The 16,149-nt window shown below is 48.1% G+C and overlaps 2 protein-coding genes across 2 annotated transcripts; both read right to left on the reverse strand.

Annotated features, from left to right (window-relative positions):
* Positions 1-3,132: 3,132 nt before the first annotated feature.
* Positions 3,133-4,113, reverse strand: LOC123362821 (olfactory receptor 52R1-like). The gene has a single exon (XM_045003312.1). The coding sequence runs from the start codon at positions 4,111-4,113 to the stop codon at positions 3,133-3,135; it is 981 nt and encodes a 326-aa protein (XP_044859247.1).
* Positions 4,114-14,611: 10,498 nt separating this feature from the next.
* On the reverse strand, positions 14,612-15,592 carry LOC123362824 (olfactory receptor 52R1-like). Its single transcript, XM_045003325.1, has one exon. It carries the CDS (start codon positions 15,590-15,592, stop codon positions 14,612-14,614), a length of 981 nt encoding a protein of 326 aa, XP_044859260.1.
* Positions 15,593-16,149: the final 557 nt, after the last annotated feature.

Below are 16,149 nucleotides of genomic sequence, written 5' to 3' on the forward strand. Positions count from 1 at the left end.
TGTGGGGCTGGTCTGCTCAGTTTGTCCCGGAGCTTGGGGCACTGGGCCCGTATGTGGCCCGATTGGCCACATTGATAGCAGCCCATGTCTCGCTGGTCCCCTCGAGTGGGACGGCTGGACCTGACGCCAGATGTTTCCCTTTGGTGGGGGTCCTCCCTCGGCCCCGTCTGGGAGGTTCCCTGGTGAGTCTCCCTCTGCCTCGAGGCCGACCGGCTACTTCGAGACGCCTCCCTATTATCCCCTGCCCGACTGTCCATGTATTGGTCGGCCAGCTGGCCTGCATGCTGCGGGTTCTCCGGCTTTTGGTCCATCAACCACAGCTTCAGGTCGGATGGGCACTGCTCATACAGGTGCTCCAGTACGAATAGGTCAAGCAGGTCCTCTCTGGTTTGGGCCCCAGCCGTCCACTTGCGGGCATATCCCTGCGCCCGGTTGACCAGTTGTAGGTAGGTGACCTCCCGGGTCTTACGTTGACCCCGGAACCTTTTCCGGTACATCTCCGGGGTCAGCCCAAACTCGCGGAGCAGGGCCTCTTTGAACAGGTTGTAGTCTCTCACTCCGCCTCTCTCATTCGGCTGTACACCTCCACGGCGGTGGGGTCCAGTAAGGGGGTGAGGAACTGGATCCTGTCGGCAGGGTCAACCTGGCGCAGCTCGCAGGCATTCTCGAAGGCCGTCAGGAAGGTGTCTATGTCCTCCCCCTCCTTACGCTGGGCCAGGAAGTTCTTATCGAAGCTCTTTGTAGGCTTGCCCCCCCCCCCTCACTCGCCGCAGCCGGGGCCTTACTGTTGTTCAGCTGGGCCATGGCCAGCTCATGTCTGCGCTGCTGCTCCCTGTCCTCGTATTCACGTTGCTTCTCCTTCTCCCTTTCCTCGAATTCACGCTGCTTCTGCCGGTCCTCCATCTCCATCAGTTTGATCTCTCTCTCCAAGTCCAGCCGCCTGAGTTCCACGGAGGCCGAGCGTTGCTGGGATGATTCCCGGCTGGCCGGGGGGGTCACGGTGCCCTCCGTAGCTGGGCTCCTCCTCCCCCTCCCCCTACGCCTAGGGGTGGGAGGTCTCGGGGGGCCCTCAGCGGCCGGCTGACCATTCCCAGCGGGGACAGACACTGGTGCCTGCGCTGCATCTGCTGGGCTGCTTCCCTCAGAGACCGGGTCCGGTTCATTGACGCAGTCTCTCTCGACCAGCCGGGCAATCAGCTGGGCCTTGGTGAGCTTCCCATAGTGCAGCCCCCTCTGCTTGCACAGCTCCACCAGCTCACACTTGCGCTGCGTGGCATACATCTTCCTGCTGGCCGCTCGCAGGCCGGGGTGCTCGCCGCTCCCCACAGGTTCCAGGGGGACCCCTAGTGTGCCAGTCCTTCAGGTCACCACCTCTCTGCCAGGGTCGAGCAGCAGCCTCCTCCGCCCCTGGGATCGCTCGCTGTGATCCCCCGGGAAACCCTGTTACTGCAAAGTCCTTCTCTCTGGTCACACTCGCCCAGGAGTGAATCGCCCCTTCATTTTACTGCTCGATCCCACCGCTACCACCAGTTGTCACGGAGTGTGGGGGAGCCAGGCCCTGCACCCCCGGTCTCCCTGCCGATTCACCAGGACTCTCAGCCAGCCAGTAAAGCAGAAGGTTTATTTAGACGACAGGAACACAGTCCAACACAGGTCTTGCAGGCACAGATAACCGGAGTCCCTCGGTTAGCCCCATCTTGGGGGGCCTCACAGCCCCCCCCCCCCGCTCCCCGAGGATCAGAGTTCGGTCTCCCTGCCTCCCCTCTCTTCTTCAGCCAACTTCAGTCTGTCAGTCCCCTCCGGCCCCTCCTCTCTCCTCAGCCTCCTTCCTTTGTGTCTGCCCTGGCCAGAGGTGTCACCTCCCCTCCCCCAGGCCCAGTTCAGCTCACAGTTTGAATTCCTGCATCTCACCTAAACCTCTGGCTCTCCCCTCCCCCACACAGACAGTCTGTGCTTCCTACTCCATTACAGGGCCACACTCAGAGGCTTGCTGGGTGAAAGGGGTCACCGGTACAAAACTTTATTATTTCTAGGATGCTGCTACCAAAAGACTCTAATTCGGGCCACAGTAACATACTGTTTGACCCGGGTTACAGCAAAGGGCTTTCCAGCAATTTGGAAGAAGACATAAAGGGGAGAAATAACAGGATGTCAGCGTTGTCATTCTCCCTATAACGACACACCTGTAAGTACCGGAGGAAAAAGACAGAACAGGGGGGCAAATGCTCATCCCAGGCAGAAAGAAGTCAGGCTTCCTGAGAAAGAGAACCTGCTTGTATCCCCTAACTGGGTGAGACACTGCTGGATTCAAACACTAACTAGCACATTAAGCTTAGGTTGTGGTTTTGTTTTGTTTCTTATGATAATCTACTTGGATCTGTTTCCTTTCACTGATAATCATTTAAAAGCTCTCTCTCTCTCTAGCTAAACACCCCTATTTTTTTTTACCAGACGGTGTTGTTTCAAGTGCAAAGAGGAAAAATCTCAGCCCATGCACAAAAGTCGGTGCACATCCGCTTTCCTTTGTAGAAATGGTGGACTGGGTAATAAATTCATACTGGTCGGGTTTTGACGAGGGCAGGACAGTAGAGATCTGGGATCTTAGGCTGGGCATCAGGGAGTATTGTGGTCGTAGATTCTCTATTGCGGTTTCATGAGTGGCTGGCCAGGGCACATCTAGGGGTGGTCCCTGCACATAGATGTTGAGATGAGGAAAGCTTGGAGGGTTTCAGCTTGTCACAATATTACAATACAAGAGGGAACCCAGAATGGTGAGACAGATGAGTCAGCTATACCTCAGTTCCAGGTGGCAACCTGAGGGGACCCATTACATAGATGATCCAGATAGTGATGAGGGAGTGGATCGGAGTAGGAGCAGCGGTGGGGATTTTGGGGGAAAAGGTGGGGCAAGGGCAGGTGTCCAGGTCTAACAGATGACCAGTGACAATTATGATTATAATTAGATAGGTGGCAACCCTATGTGTTAATGAGTTGTACGGTCACCAGTTACATAGTACGTTGTGCTGAGAAAACACAGTAAGGTCAGGAAAGGTTTTACTGTCTCTTTGACTGCCCAGTAAGTGATTCAGGGGAGATGGCCCAGCACATGTCACCAGCCAGGTCTGCATGGACCTAAGTCTCAGACCTAGAGCACCAGGAGAAAACTTTAGTCCCTTTATGAGTTAAGATCTGGAGCAGCCTGTCCCGGATCTGTTTGGTCCTCACCCCGTAGATAATGGGATTTAGCATGGGGGGCACAAAGATGTAAACGTTGTTAATAAAAATGTGAAAATGAAGGGGCAAATTGTGCCCAAATCGGGATGTGAAGGAAGAGAAGAGAGTTGGGATGTAAAAGGCTAAGATGACACTGAGGTGGGAGCCGCAAGTCCCAAACGTCTTGAGCCGGGCGTCCTTTGTGGGGAGGCTGAAGATGGCCCTGAGGATCTGGATATAGGACACAACAATAAAAAACACATCCAGACCAATCCTACAGAATAGCACAAATAGGCCATAGTAACTACTGACGCGGATGTCGGCGCAGGCTAGGTTCACCACTTCCATGTGCTCACAGTGCGTATAGGGGATGATGTTGGTTTTGCAATACGGCCACCGCCTTGCCAGTAAGGGATAGGGAAGTGCGAGTATGCTGCCACGCAGCACGATGGCCAGGCCAATCTTGACCACCACGCAGTTTGTCAGGATGGTGGAATATCTCAGGGGATGGCAGATGGCTACGTACCGATCCACAGCCATGGCCACGAAGATCCCAGACTCGATAGCTGAGAAGCAGTGAACGAAGTACATCTGGGCGAGGCAGGCACTGAAATCGATCTCCCTGGAATTGAACCAAAAGATTGCCAGAATTTTGGGTATGGTGGATGTGGACAGGACTAGGTCGGTGATGGCCAGCATGCAGAGGAAATAGTACATGGGCTCATGGAGGCTCGGCTCCCTCTTCACAATGAACAGAATAGTGAAATTTCCCAAGATGACTATGACGTACATGGCGCAGAAGGGGATGGAGATCCAGACATGGGCCACCTCCAGACCAGGAATGCCCAGCAGGATGAAGGTGGAGGGGTTGGTGAATTCAGTTGTGTTGGAATCTGACATGGAGCAGGGGAGAAGGTGTCCAACTCCAAGGCAGAAAGGTGTGTCCTAATTGGATCGGACGTTCCCCTGACTTCTTGTATCTAGAGTGATGGTTGCAGTGCAACTGCCTGGATGGGGAGACAATATGAATATCAGACAGTTCATGAATGGGGGCCACTTTAGTGGCAAAGTGAAGGCAGCAATAGTCATGGGAAAGCAACATAGAAGAACATAAGAATGGCCGTGCTGGGTCCGACCCAAAGGTCCATTTAGCCCAGTATCCTGTCTGCCATCAGTGGCCAATGCCAGGTGCCGCAGAGGGAGTGAACCTAACAGGTATTGATCAAGTGATTTCTCCCCTGCCGTCCATCACAAACAGAGGCTAGGGACACTATTCCTTACCCATCCTGGCTAATAGCCATTAATGGACTTAACCTACATGAATTTATCCAATTCGCTTTTAAACCCTGTTATAGTCCTAGCCTTCACAACCTACACAGATAAGGAGTTCCACAAGTTGACTGTTGCTCCGTGAAGAAGAACTTCCTTTTATTTGTTTTAAACCTGCTGCCTATTAATTTCATTTGGTGGCCCCTAGTTCTTATGTTATGGGAAGAAGTAAATAACTTTTCCTTATTCACTTTCTCCACACCACTCATGATTTTATATACCTCTATCATATACCCCCTAACACAAGGGAGAAAAGCAAAATAGATACCAAAAGTTACAAAATTGAAGTTCTGAAAATTGATAAGGAAATTAAAAATATCAAGGAAAAATCCATGCTTGGCAGGGTTAAGGATCACAAAAAGGAAAAATCCATGCTTGGCAGGGTTAAGGATTTCTTAAGTATATTAAGTAAATAAGAAATCCTAGAAAATATTTCAGTGAGTTCCTAGAAGGGGAAGGAACTTTTAATGTTGAGAAAAGGCAAATGTGTTCATGAAATAGTTTTGTTCTGCATTTGTAAAGATGAACTGTGATGTACTCATATCACCTCAGGTGAAGAAACACTTTCCAGACCATTAGTAGTCAAGGAGGCTGTGAAACAGCATCTACTGTAGATTCTGAGAGTTACAAACACCAGAGATCAGGAGCGACTGATAAACCAAAACCCCATTTTGAACCAATACACAATAGGCAAAAGCAGAGCCTCCACCCACCTCAAAAAGGAGGCAAATGCAGGGCAGGTCTCGGTTAAAAGATTTGGCAAGGTTAGGAAACAATAGAAAAGCTGGATGGGATTTAAAAAAAAAGAATCTAGGAATAAAATTAATGCAAGTTAACAACATGGTTTCTGAAAAACTGGTTTTCTCAAATAATCCCAAATTTTTCATTTTATGAGTACATGTTTGGTTGATGAAGGGAATTGCGCAGATGCATTAGATTTAGTAGGGGAAAATATTCAGATAAACAAAGAACACTGTACAATATCAGTAGAGCACACATAAAATGGAATAAAAACTAGCTAACTGACAGATCTCAGAAACCAGTTGTGAATTGACCATTGTCAGGGAATGGGGAAGTTTCTAGTGGGGTTCTGCTGGGATCGGTTCTAGGCTGGATGCTATTCAATATTTTCACCCATGATCTTGAAGAAAGTGGATAATCACTAAAATAAATTTTGTGCAGAACCCAAACATTGGCAGAGTGGTTACGATGAGGAGGCTGGGGCAGGCACACTAATTGATTTGGAGCTTTTGGTGAGCTGGGCCCATGCAAAATAAAATGTTTTGATACACTCAAATGCAGAATTATCATCTTGGAACAGGGAATGCCCGCCTGATCCTCAGACTAGGGCACTGTATTATGGGTCACTATGGACACCCAACTCATTGTGAGATCCCAGTGGGATGCTGTGGCCGAAAGGGCTCATGCAATCCTTTAATGCATAAACAGGAGAGTGAGGAGTTGAAGCAGGGGAAGGATTTTACCTCTGCAAATGCACTGGTGTGAGCGACTGTGTCCAGTTCTGGGTCCTCATTTCAAAAGGGATGTGGAAAAATTGGAGAAGGTGCAGAAAAGACCCACAAAAAAGGTTTGAGGTGGGAGAAAATGCTGGTCAGAGAGAGAGAGAGAGAGAGAGAGAGAGAGAGACTTGAAGATCTTGATTTATTTATCTTTGTCAAGGTTCCTCCCCCACTCTGAACTTTAGAGTACAGATGTGGGGACCTGCATGGACACTTCTAAGCTTAATTACTAGCTTAGATCTGGTAACACTGCCACCATCCAGAAATTTCAGTGTCTGGATCACTTTCTGTCCCCCCAAAACCTTCCCCTTACTGGGCAGCCTTGAGAGGCTTGTTCACCAAGTTCCTGGTTAACACCGATCCAACCCCTTGGATCTTAACACAAGAAGAATTTAACCATCAATTTAAAATCAATCAGGTTCTTAAAAGGAAAGATTTTAATTATAGAAAGAAAGGTAAAAATTATCTCTGTAAAATCAGGATGGAAAATACTTTACAGGGTAATCAGGTTCTTATGAACCAGAGGAACCCCCCTCTAGCCTTAGGTTCAAAGTTACAGCAAACAGAGGTAAAATCCTCTCAGCAAAAAGGAACATTTACAAGTTGAGAAAACAAAAATAAGACTAACACGCCTTGCCTGGCTATTACTTACAAGTTTGAAACATGAGAGACTGATTCAGAAAGATTTGGAGAGCCTGGATTGATGTCTGGTCCCTCTTAGTCCCAAGAGCGAACAACCAACAAACAAAGAGCACAAACAAAAGACTTCCCCCCACCAAGATTTGAAAGTATCTTGTCCCCATATTGGGCCTCTGATCAGGTGTCAGCCAGGTTTACTGAGCTTCTTAACCCTTTACAGGTAAAAGAGACGTTAACCCTTAACTATCTGTTTATGACAACCTTATATAGAGGTATCTGGCTCTTTAATCTTGCGGAGAAAGGCAGAGCAAGGCCCAATGGCTGGAAACTGAAGTCAGGCAAATTCCAGTTTGAAATAAGGGCCAAATGTTTAGCACTGAGGGAGACTAACGGCTGGAGAACACTGCAAAGAGAAATGGTGGATTCTCCAACTCTGCATGTCTGCAGACCCAGCTGAGTACTGTGTCCAATTTTGATCGTGATTGTATAGAAGGGTGGATGGAACCTGGAAAGTATCCAGAGGGAAGGCACAAAGATATTCCAAAGGATGAAGTGCAAGCCGTATGAACAAGCTAAAGGAACCAAGTGCGTTTAGTTTGGAAAAGAGGAGATTGGAGTGGGGACATGGCAGAAGTCTTCAGGTACTTGAAAGGCTGCCATAAAAAAAGTGCAGAACCAGAGGCAATGGGTTAAAACTACAGCACAGCAGATTTAGATTAAATTTCAGGAAAAACCTCCTAACTGTAACAACAGAATGACAATGGAACAGACAACTCGGACGCTTATGGAAGCTCCTTAGCTGGACGTATTCAAAGGGAGGAGGGACAGCCATCTGCCTCCTGCATCTTGGCAGGGGGTCAGATTACATGACCCTTGTGGTGCATTATCGTGCAGGGTCTCTGTGAGTCTGCAATGTAAAATCCTGGTGTGAACCAGGCTTTGGTGACACACAAGTTAGGGGCTCAATACAGGGGTAACTGACAGACATTTAGTGGTCTGTGTTATATAGGACAGACTGGTGCCTTCTAACCATATATTCCATGAATCTATCAATAAAGAAAGCAGATCAGGCATTTACATTTACTGTGTCTCATAACACACGAACAAGAGAACATTCAGTTCCATTTACTGTCTGAACATATGACACAATCCATATTTAATAATATGACATATTACATAATCCATATTTGGCCAGTGGAACTGCTTGCCACAGACAAGGAGGGAAGAGCTTAGCTAAATGGGATTCACAAATGGATTGACAATTGGAGGTGTCTTTGGTGGTAAAACCTTTAATTAGGTTGTCTGATACCTTAATGGGAAACATCAGTTTCACCTGAAGTTTTCCAGTCTTCAAGCATTAGGAGTGAAATTTCCCATGCTGGATGTTTGCTTATGGCTGAATTGTTTTTTGAAACTTTCAGGCATGACCATTCAGCTGACTACTCGAATGAAGCTAGGAGAACATATGTCTTAACCGTGTTGTTCCACCTCCATGGTCTCCAGCAGATAAAAGTCCGGTAACAGTCCCACCTACCCACCCACACAACGCCCTCCCAGTTAACAGCCAGAGCCCTGAGATTCAAGAGAAGGAGGTGAAAGTCTCTCCCTATTAACACACATCTGTCTTCTCAGGACTTTACTCAGTTCTTATCCAGGGGAGTTTTCCCATAGTGGGGCCTGAGCGAACTATGGACCATGGCGTCAGTATTTGGCCTTTTATTGTACTTCTACCACCTTTAATCCTGAATGCTGCCCTGTGCCACAGAAATACACCCACCTCCACGCTAAACGGCATCAGCCGGGACGGGCAGGGATGCTAATCAAAGGAGGACATTTTGGCCAGTGCTATTGGAGCAAACTCATCCCCTGTGGCAAGGGCCCTGGGATGTTTAATGGCTGTGCAGAGCGGAATGGACCAAAAACTTACACTGTATCCCATGACGCCCACGTTGCACTGAGTTTGTAAAGCAGGTGAGTTCCTCAGGAAGAGATGGTGCCTGTGGATTTTGAGAGAGAAATGTCTTCCCTCTCTCACCGCAGCATCTCCAGCAACATCCCATGCTGAGACCCGACACAGGGGTGTGCACCATTTATAATATAGCTCTGTGCAATCCCCGGGGGATTCATTCAGCCTCTAGCAGAGAAGCGGCACCTTAATGTAAAGAGGCTGGAGAAAAGCTGGTCTGCACTTCTGTGTTATTTAGCCAGCTTTCAGAGTAAACAGTAATTAAGGGACCTTCCTTAAGGGAGATGAGAACTCTTGGGCTCTCTGCTGAGCCACAGAGGAATGGGCTGCTCTGTGTATTGGTGTATATATAAAATTCTAATTGATAAGGAAGAAAAAAAGGGATAACACCTACGTCTGTACAGGGAATGATACCCTGTAAATTGCCAGGAGGGATGAGTAGATAGTAGACAAACAGATCTGGAGATAATGACTGAGGGGAGACACAAACAGTTAGAACAGAGACCAGTAATTCTTATCAGTAACTATCATCATCCTGTGCAACACCTTTCTCTGAAGGATTAACAGAACACCTAACAAAGTGAAAGTCTCTATTGACGAATCCCCGTTATTCATATAGGTAAACTGAGACACTGTGAGATGTAAATTGGCAAAGGCCACACAGAGATCGATGGCATAATGACAGACAAAACGCAACAGTCCTGACTCCCCTTCCATAATCACGGTCTCTCCATCACGCCAAGAGGGAAATTGACTCCTGCTCTGACAGGGACTGTTCATTGGGTGGGATGCAGAGGGAAGGCAGGAAGAGGGACCCTGATCCTGCACCATCTTCTCAAGGTGAATGTGACGTTTCCAGAACAAGCTGGAGGTTGTGAGATCCCTCTCATGTGAGCTTTGAACTCCAAGACTTCTCATTATCTCCCACTCAGTAACTTGCCAATGCATCACTCCATGCATCTGAAGAAGTGAGGTTTTTGTACCCATGAAAGCTTATGCCCAAATAAATCTGTTAGTCTTTAAGGTCCCACCAGACTCGTTGTTTCTGTGGATACAGACTAACACAGCTACCCCCCGATACATTACTCACACCGTGGTCCAGAGAGCGACATGGGTCCAAAGGAGGTGGAGAAAGCAGAGCACTGGCGGGCGAGACACCACCTGTAGAGGGCGCTCCACAGGTGGACTGAGCTAATTCCCAGAGCGACCAGCAGGATGTGCCGTGGTGGCCAGTCTGCACTATCATTACATGCTGAAAAAAGTCTATAACTTAGGCCTGGTCTTCCACTCAAGGGTCACTTAGCCAGGACCCAGAGAAGTGGGTGGGCCCATGACACCCCCCATTTTGACCCACTGGATGCTGGTGGGAGTGGCCAGATAAAGGACTGCAGCTTGCCACTGCAGCACAGGGCTGAACTGTGGCCTGTGGATACCCTCGGAAGCGGGGAGAACGGAGCTGGGGGCATGGCTGGAGGGCTGTGTCCTAAAGGGGACACCGTGGTCCAGAGATCAACGTGGGTCCGGAGAAGCTGGAGAAAGCAGAGCCACGATGGCGAAACACCACCTGCAGAGGGAGCTCCATACCTGGACTGAGCTAATTCCCAGAGCAACCAGCAGGAGGTGCCATCGTGGGGATTCTGCTCTCCCATTACATGCTGGAAAAAGTCTATAACTTAGGCCTGGTCTACACTTTGAGTTTTTACCAAATATAGCAGCATTAAACTGAATTAACCCTGCACCCGTCTACACAACAAAGCCCTTTATATTGATTTAAAGGGCTCTTAATACTGGTATCTGTAATCCTCCCTGACAAAGGGAGTAGCACTGAAATCGGTATTGCCATTTCGGATTAGGGTTAGTGTGGCTGCAACTTGATGGTATTGCCTCCAGGTGCTATCCCACAGTGCACTCTGAACTCGTATGCACTGGCCAGGTAGACAAGAAAAGTCCCGGGAACTTTTGAATTTCATTTCCTGTTTGCCCAGCGTGGAGCGCCGATCAGAACGGGTGACCATGCAGTCCCAGAATACAAAAAAGCTCCAGCATGGACCGTATGGGAGATACTGGATCTGATCACTGTATGGGGAGACAAATCTGTTCTATCAGAGCTCCATTACAGAAGACGAAATGCCAAAGCATTTGAAAAAATCTATAAGGCTATGAAAGACAGAGGCCAAAGCAGGGACTCAGCACAGTGCTGCATGACAAGCGTAACAGAAAGCCAAAGAATCAAGTGGACGCTCATGGAGGGAGTGAGGTGGGACTGAGGACTCGAGCTATCCCACAGTTCCCACAGTCTTCGAAAAACATTTGCTTTCAAGGCTGAGCTCCCGATGCCTGAAGGGTCAAAAACATTGTTGCAGGTGGTTCAGGGTATATGTCGTCAATTCCCGCTTCCCCCCCCCAGAAAGTATAGGGAAAAAAATGTTCACCGTATGTCTACTGGATGCTGCTGGTAGACGCGGTGCTGCAGCGCTATACAGCAGCATCCCCTCCTCTCCTCTCCCTGATGGCAGACGGTGCAATAGGACTGATAGTCGTCATCATCATCCCGTGAGTGCTCCTGGCTGGCCTCGGTGATGTTGGCAGGGGGCGCCTGGGCAAAAATGGGAATGACTCCCCATCAGTCCCTTCTTTAAGCTTTGTCTCTTGGAGATTCAGTCCTGCCTGGTATATCATAGCAGCTGGAGGCTGCCTCCCCCTCATTTTATCTCAATAAAGTCAGTGTTTCTTATTCATGCATTCTTTATGACTTCATCACACAAATGGGGGGATAACTGCCATGGTAGCCCAGGAGGGGTGGGGGAGAAGGGAAACAAGGGGTGGGGTTGTTGCAGGGGCACCCCCTAGAATGGCATGCAGCTCATCATTTTTGCGGGATCTCTGGGGCTCTGACACGGAGGGGCTGTCCTCTCTGGTTCTTTAGTAGGCTTGCCTCATATTCTAGGCAGGACTGACTCTACTTTTAGACAAAACGTAAAGAAAGGAATGACCTGGGAAGTCATTCCCATTTTTGTCTCAGCGAGGCCAGCCAGGAGCACCCATGACAGCAGCAGATGGTGCAATAGGGCTGGTAACCGCCTCTGCTACCTTGCAAAGGCAAGTGAATGCTGCTGTGTAGCACTGCAGTACCTCGTCTGTCAGCAGCATCCAGTACACATACAGTGAGAGTGAAAAAAGGCTAAATGGGCACCATGGTTGCCATGCTATGGCGTCTGCCAGGGCAATCCAGGGAAAAGGGTGTGAAATGATTGTCTGTCGTTGCTTTCATGGAGGGAGGACTGACTGACGACATTTACCCAAAATCACCCGTGACACTGTTTTTGCCCCATCATGCATTGGGATCTCAACCCAGAATTCCAATGGGTGGGGGATAGCTATGGGATAGCTACCCACACTGCAACGCTCCAGAAATCGATGCTAGCCTCGGTACACGGACGCACACCGCCGAATTAATGTGCTTAGTGTGGCCGCGTGCACTCGAATTTATATAATCTGTTTCCAAATACAGGTTTTTGTAAAATCAGAATAATCCCGTAGTGTAGACATACCCTTAGGCCTGCACCCAGGCTGAGCAGCAAACCAACAATGAGTATTCCCATGCCTCAGCCAGGGCAGGACACCAAAAAGTTTATGACTCAGATCTGTGTTTAGGGCCAAGAAGCAGGACAATGAGGACCCCTAGCTCCAGTGGATGGCCAAGTATTGCAGGTTCCTTGGCTTACAGAGGTGGGAATGCCACACCATGGGGGGCAAGGTTAGGGGAATGTGGGTCTGATGTTATTGACAGAATCTGTAACTGTACGGATCATTCTTGCAACCACTGTTATATATTTGCAGCAAATATTGGACAAAGTTTGTCCAATAAGGTGTCTGTGAAAAGATTATGGTATGGCGATTATGATTATAATCTATCTGAATGCATGCATCATTTTGTAGTTGAAGTTATGAATATTGGCTATATACTTGTATATCAATCTGTTTTAATTCTGAAGTAGCATTTGAGAATGGAATTTGCAAGTTAAGTGCCCTATCATGAAACACTTAACTGACAATAGACCTTGGGAGACTCCAATCCACATAAGAAATCTTCCTTAAGACTTTCAAGATAGCATGTGGGCAATGGATGCTGCCTGTAAAAACTGAGTCATGCATGGACATGTGACTTGCCCACGTGACTCCAAACTCCATTTTTGCTGTCTTTTTTTTTCCACAGTAAGAGCAAAGCGGTGTGCTTACACCTGGAGGAGACGATAAAAGGCTGATGCCTCATCTCCATCTTGTCTTCAATTCTCCTTCATACCTCTGGAGGGACTTTGCTACAAACCGAAGCTCTGAACAAAGGACTGAATGACACATCCCAGCTGTCAATGTACTCCAGAGACTTGATTTGAACCTGCAATTGATTGCATCGTGCTACAAGCTAGAAGCAAAGACTTTGTCATTATTGTATGTAATTGATTCCATTTAAATGCATATTACACGAGCTGATGAAACACTTTCAAGTCCATTAGCTGTTAAGGAGGATGTAAAACAGCTTCTACTGTAGAACCTTAGAATTATGAACCACAGAATTATGAGTGCTCGATCAAGCACACAAACCTTTGGAATGAGACGAATACTCAACCTGGGGGTTGGGACCCCTGAGAGGGTCACAAAGTTATTACATGGGGGGTCCTGGGCTGTCACCTCCACCGCAAACCCCACTTTGCCCCTAGCATTTCTAACAGTAAATATATTAAAAAGTGTTTTTCGTTTACAAGGGGGCCACACTCAGAGGCTTGCTGGGTGAAAGGGGTCACCGGTACAAAACTTTATTATTTCTAGGATGCTGCTACCAAAAGACTCTAATTCGGGCTACAGAGTCACATACTGTTTGAACCGGGTTACAGCAAAGGGCTTTCTAGCAATTTGGAAGAAGACATAAAGGGGAGAAATAACAGGATGTCAGCGTTGTCATTCTCCCTATAACGACACACCTGTAAGTACCGGAGGAAAAAGACAGAACAGGGGGGCAAATGCTCATCCCAGGCAGAAAGAAGTCAGGCTGCCTGAGAAAGAGAACCTGCTTGTTCGCCCTAACTGGGTGAGACACTGCTGGATTCAAACACTAACTAGCACATTAAGCTTAGGTTGTGGTTTTGTTTTGTTTCTTATGATAATCTACTTGGATCTGTTTCCTTTCACCGATAATCATTTAAAAGCTCTCTCTCTCTCTCTCTAGCTAAACACCCCTTTTTTTTTTTTACCAGACGGTGTTGTTTCAAGTGAAAAGAGGAAAAATCTCAGCCCATGTACAAAAGTCGGTGCACATCCACTTTCCTTTGTAGAAATGGTGGACTGGGTAATAAATTCATACTGGCCGGGCTTTGACGAGGGCAAGACAGTAGAGTTCTGGGATCTTAGGCTGGGCATCTGGGAGTATTGTGGTCGTAGATTCTCTATTGCGGTTTCATGAGTGGCTGGCCAGGGCAGTCGTGAACACATCTAGGGGTGGTCCCTGCCCATAGATGTTGAGGTGAGGCAAGCTAGGAGGGTTTCAGCTTGTCACAATATTACAATACAAGAGGGAACCCAGAATGGTGAGACAGATGAGTCAGCTCTACGTCAGTTCCAGGTGGCAACCTGAGGGGACCCATTACATAGATGATCCAGATAGTAATGAGGAGTGGATTGGAGTAGGAGCAGTGGTGAGGATTTTTGGAGAAAAGGTGGGACAAGGGGCAGGTGTCCAGGTGTAACAGATTACCAGTGACAATTATGATTATAATTAGATACATGGCAACCCTATGTGTTAATGAGTTGTACGGTCACCAGTTCCATAGTATGTTACGCTGAGAAAACACAGTAAGGCCAGGAAAGGTTTTACTGTCTCTTTGATTGCCCAGTAAGTGATTCAGGGGAGACGGCCCAGCACCATGTCACCAGCCAGGTCTGCATGGACCTAGGTCTCAGACCTAGAGCACCAGGAGAAAACTTTAGTCCCTTTATGAGTTAAGATCTGGAGCAGCCTGTCCCGGATCTGTTTGGTCCTCACCCCGTAGATGATGGGGTTTAGCATGGGGGGCACAAGGAGGTACACATTGGCAATAAAAATTTGAAAATGAAGGGGTAAATTGTGCCCAAATCGGGATGTGAGGGAAGAGAAGAGAGTTGGGATGTAAAAGGCTAAGATGACACAGAGGTGGGAGCCGCAAGTCCCAAATGTCTTGAGCCGGGCGTCCTTTGTGGGGAGGCTGAAGATGGCCCTGAGGATCTGGATATAGGACACAACAATAAAAAACACATCCAGACCAATCCTACAGAATAGCACAAATAGGCCATAGTAACTACTGACGCGGATGTCGGCGCAGGCTAGGTTCACCACTTCCATGTGCTCACAGTGCGTATAGGGGATGATGTTGGTTCTGCAATAGGGCCACCGCCTTGCCAGGAAGGGATAGGGAAGTGCGAGCATGCTGCCACGCAGCACGACGGCCAGGCCAATCTTGATCACCATACGGTTTGTCAGGATGGTGGAATGTCTCAGGGGATGGCAGATGGCTACGTACCGATCCACAGCCATGGCCACGAAGATCCCAGACTCGATCGCTGAGAAGCAGTGAATGAAGTACAGCTGGGCGAGGCAGGCACTGAATTTGATCTCCCTGGAACTGAACCAAAAGATTGCCAGAATTTTGGGTATGGTGGATGTGGACAGGACCAGGTCAGTGACTGCCAGCATGCAGAGGAAATAGTACATGGGCTCATGGAGGCTCGGCTCCCTCTTCACAATGAACAAAATAGTGAAATTTCCCAAGATGACTATGATGTACATGGTGCAGAAGGGGATGGAGATCCAGACATGGGCCACCTCAAGGCCAGGAATACCCAGCAGGATGAAGGTGGAGGGGTTGGTGAATTCAGTTGTGTTGGAATCTGACATGGAGCAGGGGAGAAGTTGTCCAACTCCAAGGCAGAAAGCTGTCTCCTACTTGGACCGTACGTTCCCCTGACTTCCTGTATATGCCCAGGGTCTAGGGTGATGGTTGCAGTGCAACTGCCTGGATGGAGAGACAATATGAATATCAGACAGTTCATTATAGGGGGGCATTTTGGGAACTGGGGTAAAAATCTGTCTGTTGATTGGTCCTGCTTTGAGCAGGGGGCTGGACTAGATAACCTCCTGAGGTCCCTTCCAACCCTAATCTTCTATGATTCTATGATTCTTCTACGATTCTATGAACTAGTCGAGGGTGTTTTCTTGGGTGAAGCAGATTGGTTGCTCTTCACACATTGAAAAATGACATTTTCATTATTCTGTGAAATTAATTATCAACAATTGACTCTACTAATGCCAATGGGGCTCCCTGCATCAATACTTTGCATTCATCGTGGTGTGGGAAACATTAATAGGCACTAACTGGCAATACATCTTAGGGAAAAAAAGCTTGTCATCACTGATCGCAACTCTGCGGAAACACTAGCTGATTTTTAGCAGTG

Source organism: Mauremys mutica, chromosome 1 (assembly GCF_020497125.1).
Source record: "Mauremys mutica isolate MM-2020 ecotype Southern chromosome 1, ASM2049712v1, whole genome shotgun sequence".
In the NCBI taxonomy this organism is placed as follows: Eukaryota; Metazoa; Chordata; order Testudines; family Geoemydidae; genus Mauremys; species Mauremys mutica.